At 40.7% G+C, this 10890-nt stretch overlaps 1 protein-coding gene across 1 annotated transcript; it reads right to left on the bottom strand.

The window, feature by feature from the left end:
- Nucleotides 1-576: 576 nt before the first annotated feature.
- Nucleotides 577-5340, bottom strand: LOC126747177 (zinc finger protein 91-like). The gene is made up of 3 exons (XM_050455680.1): nt 4649-5340; nt 1956-2585; nt 577-1507 (listed from the first exon to the last, which is right to left on the bottom strand). The coding sequence occupies exons 1-3, from the start codon at nt 5338-5340 to the stop codon at nt 577-579; spliced, it is 2253 nt and encodes a 750-aa protein (XP_050311637.1).
- Nucleotides 5341-10890: the final 5550 nt, after the last annotated feature.

The raw sequence follows: 10890 nt of genomic DNA, 5'->3' as shown, positions 1-10890 counted from the left end.
CAAAATTGTCACAACTGGGGCTTGGAAAACCCAAAAGTTATTGTTGAAAAGCCTCTCTATCCTCAACGTGTGACTGTTTGGGTCAATGGACCTTACCTTGTCGAGAATGAGGGTAGAACAATAGTTCCGATGAATGGATTACGATCTCGAGAGATGATTAATGATTTTTATGGCCGGAATTGTATGGTATTGATCTAAACAACGTTTACTTTCAGCAAAATAGCGCTACATGCCACACAAGCAACGAAACCATTGATCTTTTATGGGAAAAGCCTCAAGACCGTGTTATCTCTCCAAGAGGTGATCTCCAGTGGCCACCGAGATTTTGTGATTTAACACCTTGCGACTTCTTCCTGTGGGGCTACGTGAAAGAGAAGGTCTACGTCAACAGACCAGCGTCGGTTCAAGACAAGACTTTGAATATCGACTGCGATTTGATTATGGAAAATATCATGAAAAGGATATGGTGGCCATTATTAACGGCATACCTTCCTCTTTATGATGTAATAAATATCCGATCATTTTTCAAAATAGCATTTATATTGGAAAACCCTTTAGTAATGGTTCTAGAAAAAATCACTCAGAGGATTTTTTAGCTTTACAATTCTTCATATGACCATCCATCAGGCCTTTAGTAATAAACCCTTTACTGCAATATTTGCAAACATAGGGCCTCTCTCCAGTATGTGTCCTCTCGTGAACTCTCATGGGGGTGCTCTGAGTAAATCCTCTTCCACAAAGCTTACAAATAAAGGGCTTCTCCCCCGTATGGATTCTGACATGTACCAGGAGCAAGTCCCTCGTCATGAATTTTTTGGGACAGATATGACAAGTGAACGGCTTATAATCAGTATGGATACGTTTGTGAACAGCGAGTTTCTCCTTACTGCTCAACCTGTTGCCGCAAATTTCACAGAGTACCGACAATTCCACCTGTTGGTCGCTATGTTTATTCAGGTTGTGTCGGCGAAGACCAGAGGCAGAAGAATAATGAATACCGCAAATGTTGCAATCGTGCTTCATCAACGGCTCTCCGTTCAACAGTTCGTAGTGAACGTTGCGTTTATGTGCAGCCAAAAGTCTGGAATACATGAACTGCTTCCCGCAGATCTCGCAGTGAAAAGGAGTCTCTCCGGTGTGGAAGTACTTGTGCTCCAACGCGTGAACACTGGTCGCAAAAGCCTTCTGGCACACTTCGCACTTATATTTAGTGGTACCCTCGTGGGTCCTCACGTGCATTTTAATACTGTACTGCGAGCTGCTCCTGTAAGAACACAAATGACAGTAGTACTTGCCATCTTGGCTGTGGCGAAGGGTGTGGAGGGCAAAGATAATGTTGTTTTTGAAGGCGTTATTGCAGAGCTCGCACTCGATTGGCTCCTCCAGTTCCAGTGGTGGAGGGTGGTCCTTTTTCTGTTTCTTCTTAGAGTTTCTTCTGGACATGAATTCGTGGGGGTTAAAACTGTCACTGGCGTCTTCCTCTTTTATTTCTAGTTTTATGTCTATCCTAAAATATGTTCTGGTTAGTATTTGAAAGTACAGGAGTAGGGAAGAATGAAGAAAAACACTTGGTGCTTGTCAAAGAACTTTATTACAAGCGACAAAAAAAAAAGAAACGATAATTTTCTTCTTGATGGCAACCGCTCTGCAAGAATCACTCAGAAGACTTTTTAACTTTACAATTCTTCATATGGCCATCCATCAGGCCTTTAGTAATAAACCCTTTACTGCAATATTTGCACACGTAAGGCCTCTCTCCAGTATGTGTCCTCTCGTGAACTCTTAGGGGGGTCCTCTGAGTGAATCCTCTTCCACAGAATTTACAAATAAAGGGCCTCTCCCCCGTATGTACCCTCACATGTTCCAGAAGCCGGTCCCTTGCCGTAAATTTTTTAGGACATATATGACAAGCGAACGGTTTATGACCAGTATGGATACGTCTGTGGAAAACGAGCCTCTCCTTACTGGTCAACCTCTTGCCACAAATGTCACAGAGTACCGATAAATCCACCGGTTGCTCGCTATGTTTGCTCAGTTTGTGTCGGCGAAGACCGGAAGCAGAAGCATAATGAATGCCGCAAATGTTGCAATCGTGCTTCACCAACGGCTGTCCGGTCAACAGTTCGTAGTGAATGTTGCGTCTGTGTGCAGCCAAAAGTCTGGAATACATGAACTGCTTCCCGCAGATCTCACAGTGGAATGGAGTCTCTCCGGTGTGGAAGTACTTGTGCTCCAACGCGTATACACTGGTGGTAAAAGCCTTCTGGCACACTTCACACTTATACTTGGTGGTACCCTCGTGGGTCCTCACGTGCATTTTAATACTATACTGCGAGCTAGTCCTGTAAGGACAAAAGTGACAGTAGTATTTGCCATCTTGGCTATGGCGAAGTGTGTGGAGAGCAAAGATAATGTTATTTTTGAATACGTTGTCGCAGAGCTCGCACTCGATCGGCTCCTCCAATTCCAGTGGCGGAGGATGGTCCTTTTTACGTTTCTTTCTCGAGTTTCTTCTAGCCATGAATTCATAAGGGTTAAAACTGTCACTGAAATCTTCCTCTTTAATTTCTGCTTTTATTTCTGTCCTAAAACATATTTTGGTGAGCACATGAAAGTACACTGTGTCCCATTTTGGATGCGATTGCGGGGTATCTCTGTCATTTTTTAAAATATAATTTTCCACAAACAGAAAAACTCCAACCTTCTACTTCTGTTCCTGAAATACAGGACTAAAAATATTCACTTTTGGAGATGTTGTTATTTCTTAGGCCTTAAATATTGACAACAAATGCAAACTACTTAAAATAGATATTTTTACATAAATCAGTGACATATCTAAATTTTTTTTAGAGCACTGTTTTTAAGATTGGTCATAAACTTGGCATTTTTTAAATAGACAAATCTTGAATAAATTTTAGCTTTAAAAATCAGAAAAATCCATACGTATGTTTGTTTTTTTTAATAGTTAGGCCATTAATTCTTACACACATGCATAAAAAAATGTTTTGTTTATTGCATTCATGGAAATTAATTCATAAACAGAGTAAATACAAATCAATAGTGATGGCTGAATGACATGGAATTTTAAAATGTTGAAAAGTATGATGTTATAAAATGTTTAAACCTTTCTAACGAAAATGTCGAAAAAGCGCTGCAATTATATGCAAACAGGTAAAGAATCGGCTTATTTTATTTTGTTAGATTCAAAAATAAAAAATATCTTATTAGGTTTCCAGGAAGACGTCAGGCATCGCGGATAAAATCCAATCTTTTAAATAATGGCTGCTATTCAAAACCTAGGCAACCTCACGTTGAAAGAAATGAAGCTGACGAAATTAATATTTCAGCGTGTGTGGAAGCAGAACCCCACAGTTCCTGTAGTAAAATAGAGGAAGAGGTGAGAGTTTTAAAAAACAAAGTGTGAGGTAAATATTGTTCAAGGATTAGATCCTGACAATCCATTAAAACGATTGGAATTTTCCAATTGGTTTTTAATCAAAACTAGTGGAAATCCGAATTTTGCAAAAAAGGTAATATGATCTGACAAACCCCATATAAGCAGCAGCGGCATATTGAATAGGCAAACTCCAAGACATTGGTATAAAAAAAACCAACATATTTCTTTTGAACGACAGTAACAAGGCCGATTTGGGGGTACTTAATTGAAGGGTAGTTAGACAATATTTATGTGCACATTTTGGTAGACGCTGGATTGGCACACACGGGCCAACCAGGTGGCCCCCGAGGTCACCTTACTCAAGTATTTTAGACTTCTTTGTATTGTCATAATTAAAAAATAAAATTTATGCAAATCGGCAAAATAATAAAGATGAAACTCCGAGCCCTAACATTTTAAATGCCTCAAGGCGAATTGAAACCGTATGTGTTTTAGGTACAAGACAAAATGGACGACACTGAACAATTTTATTTTTCGTTTTTGTAATTAGTTTGCCAATTTGATTCTTGTTTAACATTTTTAAGTTTATGTCTAAAATATATTTAAATAAATAGTTTTAAATTACATGGCGGTTTAAAAAGGCAATGATTAAATGCGTGTGTGAAAGGATTCACGGCCTGCTATTAAAAAATTACTATTATTATTATTACTATTACTAAAATTTATTAAAAATTAAGTTGTGATACATCAACATATCCAGAAAATAAAAATTGCAAAAATTTGACTTTAAAATATACAGGGTGTTCCATTTAAAAAATACCAAGTTTAGACCCATTCTAAAAAAGTGCTCTAAATTTTTGTTTAAATACGCCGCTGACTTTAGGTAAGAATTTTTAGCAGTTTTTATCTTATACAGGGCCTGAGAAATAATAACTTCTCCATTTACATTTTCGCTCTGTATTTCAGGAACAAAAGTAATTGGAATATTTTTATTTGTGGCTTGAAAATAAATATAGGGTCGCGAAAATCGCAGATAACAGGGATACCCTGCAATCTTATTCAAAATGGGATCCAGTGTACCGCAGTAAGAAAAAATATAAAAAAAACACTTGGTGCATGTCACGGAATTTTATTACAAGCAACAAAAAAAAAGAAAACGATAATTTTCTCCCGCTCTGCAAGAATCACTCAGTAGACTTTTTAACTTTACAATTCTTTATATGACCATCCATCAGGCTCTTGGTAACGAACCCTTTACTGCAATATTTGCACACGTAAGGCCTGTCTCCAGTATGTCTCCTCTCGTGAAGTGTCAGGGTGGTCTTCCGGGAGAATCCTCTTCCACAGAACTTGCAAATAAAGGGCCTCTCCCCCGAATGGACCCTCACATGTTCCAGGAGACGGTCCCTCAGCGTGAACTTTTTGGGACATATATGACAAGCAAACGGTTTATAACCCGTATGGATACGTCTGTGAACGGCAAGTCTCTCCTTACTGGTAAGCCTCGTGCCGCAAATATCACACAGTACCGACAAATCCACCCGTTCGTCGCTATGGTGTTTTTGGTTGTGTCGGCGAAGATTGTAGACAGAAGCATAAGGAATACCGCAAATGTCGCACAGTACCGACAAATTCACCGGTTGGTCGCTATGATTTTTCAGGTTATGTTTGCGAAAACCGGAGGCAGAAGCATAATGAACGCCGCAAATGTTGCAATCGTACTTTACCGAGGGTTGCCCGGTCAACAGTTCGTAGTGAATGTTGCGTCTATGTGCAGCCAAGAATCTGGAATACATGAACTGTTTTCCACAGATCTCGCAATGGAAAGGAGTCTCTCCGGTGTGGAAATACTTGTGCTCCAACGCGGAGACACTGTTGATAAAAGCCTTTTGGCACACTTGGCACTTGTACTTGGTAGTACCCTCATGGGCCCTTACGTGCATTTCTATGTGGTACTTGGAGACGTTTTTATAAGAGCACAAGTGGCACGAGTATTTGCCATCTTCGCTATGCACGAGGCTGTGTAGAGCAAATAGGATGTTGTTTTTGAAGACGTTGTCGCAGAATTCGCACTTGATTGGCTCTTTTAATTCCAGTGGTGGAGGATGGTCCTCCTTAGGTTTTTTCTTCGAGTTTTCTATAGCCACGAAGTCATGCGGGTTGAAACTTTCTGTGAGGTCTTCCTCTTTTATTTCTAATTTTATTTCCCCTCTAAAACATGCTTTGGTGAGTAGATATATGAAAGTACAGCGGTAAGGAAGAATGAAGAAAAACACTTGGTGCTTGTAACAGAATTTTATTACAAGCAACAAAAAAGAAAGAAAAACAATAATTTCCTCCCTAATGGCAACCGCTCTGGAAGAATCACTCAGAAGACTTTTTAACTTTACAATTCTTCGTATGGCCATCCATCAGGCCTTTAGTAATAAACCCTTTACTGCAATAATTGCACACGTAAGGTCTCTCTCCAGTATGTGTCCTCTCGTGAACTTTCAGGGGGGTCTTCTGGGTGAATCTTCTTTCACAGAACTTGCAAATAAAGGGCCTCTCCCCCGTAGTCCCTCAGCGTGAACTTTTTGGGACATATATGTCAAGCAAACAGTTTATAATTCGTATGGATACGTCTGTGAACGGCAAGTCTCTCCTTATTGGTAAGCCTCTTGCCGCAAATATCACACAGTACCGACAAATCCACCGGTTGATCGCTATGATTTTTCAGGTTATGTCTGCGAAAACCGGAGGCAGAAGCATAATGAATGCCGCAAATGTTGCAATCGTACTTCACCGACGATTGCCCGGTCAACAGTTCGTAGTGAATGTTGCGTCTATGTGCAGCCAAGAATCTGGAATACATGAACTGTTTTCCACAGATCTCGCAATGGAAAGGAGTCTCTCCGGTGTGGAAATACTTGTGCTCCAACGCGTAGACACTGTCGATAAAAGCCTTTTGGCACACTTGGCACTTGTACTTGGTGGTACCCTCATGGGCCCTTACGTGCATTTTAATGATATATTGGGAGGCATGCCTGTAAGGGCACAAGTGGCACGAGTATTTGCCATCTTCGCACTTGATTGGCTCTTTTAATTCCAGTGGTGGAGGATGGTCCTCCTTAGGTTTTTTCTTCGAGTTTTCTATAGCCATGAAGTCATACGGGTTGAAACTTTCTGTGAGGTCTTCCTCTTTTATTTCCAATTTTATTTCCTCTCTAAAACATGCTTTGGTGAGTAGGTATATAAAAGTACAGCGGTAAGGAGGAATGAAGAAAAACACTTGGTGCTTGTAACAGAATTTTATTACAAGCAACAAAAAAGAAAGAAAAACAATAATTTCCTCCCTAATGGCAACCGCTCTGGAAGAATCACTCAGAAGACTTTTTAACTTTACAATTCTTCGTATGGCCATCCATCAGGCCTTTAGTAATAAACCCTTTACTGCAATAATTGCACACGTAAGGTCTCTCTCCAGTATGTGTCCTCTCGTGAACTTTCAGGGGGGTCTTCTGGGTGAATCCTCTTCCACAGAACTTGCAAATAAAGGGCCTCTCCCCCGTATGGACCCTCACATGTTCCAGGAGACGGTCCCTCAGCGTGAACTTTTTCGGACATATATGACAAGCAAACGGTTTATAATTCGTATGGATGCGTCTGTGAACGGCAAGTCTCTCCTTATTGGTAAGCCTCTTGCCGCAAATATCACACAGTACCGACAAATCCACCCGTTGGTCGCTATGGTGTTTTTGGTTGTGTCGACGAAGACCGTAGGCAGTAGCATAAGGAGTACCGCAAATGTCACACAGCACCGACAAATCCACCGGTTGATCGCTATGATTTTTCAGGTTATGTCTGCGAAAACCGGAAGCAGAAGCATAATGAACGCCGCAAATGTTGCAATCGTACTTCACCGACGGTTGCCCGGTCAACAGTTCGTAGTGGATGTTGCGTCTATGTGCAGCCAGGAATCTGGAATACATGAACTGTTTTCCACAGATCTCGCAATGGAAAGGAGTCTCTCCGGTGTGGAAATACTTGTGCTCCAACGCGTAGACACTGTTGATAAAAGCCTTTTGGCACACTTGGCACTTGTACTTGGTAGTACCCTCATGGGCCCTTACGTGCATTTTAATGATATATTGGGAGGCATTCCTGTAAGGGCACAAGTGGCACGAGTATTTGCCATCTTCGCTATGCAGGAGGCTGTGTAGAGCAAATAGGATGTTGTTTTTGAAGACGTTGTCGCAGAATTCGCACTTGATTGGCTCTTTTAATTCCAGTGGTGGAGGATGGTCCTCCTTAGGTTTTTTCTTAGAGTTTTTTATAACCATGAAGTCATGCGGGTTGAAACTCTCTGAGAGGTCTTCCTCTTTTATTTCTACTTTTATTTCCCCTCTAAAACATGTTTAGGTGAGTAGGCATATGAAAGTACAGCGGTAAGGAAGAATTAAGAAAAACACTTGGTGCTTGTGACAGAATTTTATTACAAGCAACAAAAAAAAAAGAGAAACGATTATTCCCTCCCTGATGGCAACCCCTCTGGAAGAATCACTCAGAAGACTTTTTAACTTTACAATTCTTCATATGACCATCCATTAAGCCTTTAGTAATGAACCCTTTACTGCAATATTTGCACACATAAGGCCTCTCTCCAGTATGTGTCCTCTCGTGAACTTTTAGGGGGGTCTTCTGAGTGAATCCTCTTCCACAGAATTTACAAATAAAGGGCCTCTCGCCGGTATGGACTCTCACATGTTCCTGAAGCTGGTTCCTTGTCGTGAATTTTTTAGGGCATATATCACAAGCGAACGGTTTCTGACCAGTATGGATACGTCTGTGAAAAACGAGCCTCGCCTTACTGGTCAACCTCTTGCCGCAAATGTCACAGAGTACCGACATGTCCACCCGTTGGTCACTATGGTGTTTTTGATTATGTCGGCGAAGATTGTAGACAGAAGCATACGGAATACCGCAAATGTCACACAGTACCGACAAATCCACCGGTTGTTCGCTATGGTTCTTCAGGTTGTGTCGGCGAAGAGCACAGGCAGAAGCATAATTAATGCCGCAAATGTTGCAATCGTACTTCACCGGCGGTTGGCCGGTCAACAGTTCGTAGTGAATGTTGCGTTTATGTGCGGCCAAAAATCTGGAATACATGAACTGTTTTCCACAGATCTCGCAGTGGAAAGGAGTCTCTCCGGTGTGGAAGTACTTGTGCTCCAACGCGTAGACACTTTTGACGAAAGCCTTCTGGCACACTTCGCACTTGTACCTGGTGGTACCCTCGTGGGCCCTCACGTGCATTTTAATGATATATTTGGAGGCGTTCCTGTAAGGGCACAAGTGGCACGAGTATTTGCCATCTTCGCTATGCAGGAGGCTGTGTAGAGCAAATAGGATGTTGTTTTTAAAGAGGTTGTCGCAGAATTCGCACTTGATTGGCACCTTCAGTTCCAGTGGTGGGGGATGGTCCACCTTAGGCTTCTTCTTCGCATTTTGTAAAACCATGAAGTCATGGGGATTGTAACTCTCTATGAGGTCTTCCTCTTTTATTTCTACTTTTATTTCCCCTCTAAAACATGTCTGGGTGAGTAGGTATATGACAGTACAGCAGTAGGATAATGAAGGTAGGTAAATGAAGAGAAACACTCGGTGCTTGTCACATAGTTTTATTACACAATGTAAATGATAAATGTGAAAGAAGGGGTCTGATCTTGAAATTGGCAGTAACAGAGTACTTTTCTTTGCAAACTTTGCCAAAGATCGACAATGATTAGGTGAAAATTTATCTCCAGATCCAGGAAAAACTGATCTTCAACCTAATTCTTCCAGAAAATTTCGAAGGAACAAAAAAAAGAGATTCATCCATTGATAAAAAGACAACTTTCTCCCAAATGGCAACCACTCTAGAAGAATCACTCAGAAGACTTTTTAACTTTACAATTCTTCATATGGCCATTCATCAGACCCTTAGAAATGAACCCCTTACCGCAACACTTGGAAACATAAGGCCTCTCCCCGGTATGTGTCCTCTCATGAATTTTTAGAGGAGCCCTCTGGGTAAACCCTCTTTGACAGAACTTACAAATAAAAGGCCTCTCTCCAGTATGCACCCTCACATGCTCAAGGAGTCGGTCCCTCGTGGTGAATTTTTTCGGACATACATGACAAGCAAAGGGCTTATGACCAGTATGGATACGTCTGTGAAAAACGAGCCTCTCCTTATTGGTCAGCCTTTTGCCGCAAATATCACACAGTACCGACAAATCTACTGGTTGTTCGCTATGGTTCTTCAGATTATGTCGACGAAGACCGGAAGCAGAAGCGTAATGAATGCCGCAAATGTTGCAATCGTGCTTCACCAATGGCTGTCCGGTTAACAGTTCGTAGTGAATGTTGCGTCTATGCGCAGCCAAAAATCTGGAATACATGAACTGTTTTCCGCAGATCTCGCAGTGAAAAGGAGTCTCTCCTGTATGGAAATACCTGTGCTCAAAGGCGTATACGCTGTTGGTAAAAGCCTTCTGGCACACTTCGCACTTGTGCCTGGTGGTACCCTCGTGGGCCCTTACGTGCATTTTAATGCTATACTGGGAGCCACTCCTATAAGAGCACAAGTGGCAGGAGTATTTACCATCTTGGCTATGACGAAGGCTGTGCAAGGCAAAGATGATGTTGTTTTTGAAGGCGTTATCGCAAAGCTCGCACTCGATCGGCTCCTTCAGTTCCAGTGGTGGAGGATGCTCCTCCTTGGGTTTCTTTTTCGTGCTTTTTCTAGCAATGTATTCATGGGGGTTGAAATTATCTGCAAGATCTTCCTCTTTTATTTCTACTTTTACTTCGATGCTAAAATGTGCATTGGTTAGTTAGTACAAGAATGTGTAGGAGTTGGGATGAATGAAAAACAACACTTGGTGCTTGACAAGACTTTATTACGGAATTACATTATTCTTAGGGCAGAGGTTCGGTCTCCTGGCTTAAGGAAGTTACACTACAAAAAATAAATAGGGAAATTTCAGTAACTTTCTATTTTTATGAATGACAAAGCTGTCAATGGTGGAAACTTAATTTGGATAACCTTGCATAGCTTAAAGGAACTATAAATTTATTATGAGTTACTTATTTTATTAGGTATTACGTCACTTATAGCAAGAATTAATTTAGAAATTACTATCTCACACGCTCAAAAAAAACAGTTTGTCAAACTATTAATAAACCGTGAAATTATATAAAAAAGCATTTAAAGTATTGTCGAATTAGGAAAGAGTTTTGAAGGAAGTATTATAGAGGAGAAAATTTAAAAGATAAGTATATTTTGTTTATATTTTTAATTTAATTTAATTTTACTTTAATTACCTTGATAACGGTAGTAGATATAACTACCGAAGCGTTGGTTCAAATTAGGTATTTTGAAAAAGTAGGTCTTCTCGTTGTTTTTATCGTTTTTTAATTTTAATATTCATAACAAAGTTAGGTAGGATATTGAAACAAAGAAACGA

Source organism: Anthonomus grandis, chromosome 19, assembly GCF_022605725.1.
Source record: "Anthonomus grandis grandis chromosome 19, icAntGran1.3, whole genome shotgun sequence".
Lineage (NCBI taxonomy): Eukaryota > Metazoa > Arthropoda > Insecta > Coleoptera > Curculionidae > Anthonomus > Anthonomus grandis.
This window is presented reverse-complemented; position numbering and strand designations above follow the sequence as displayed.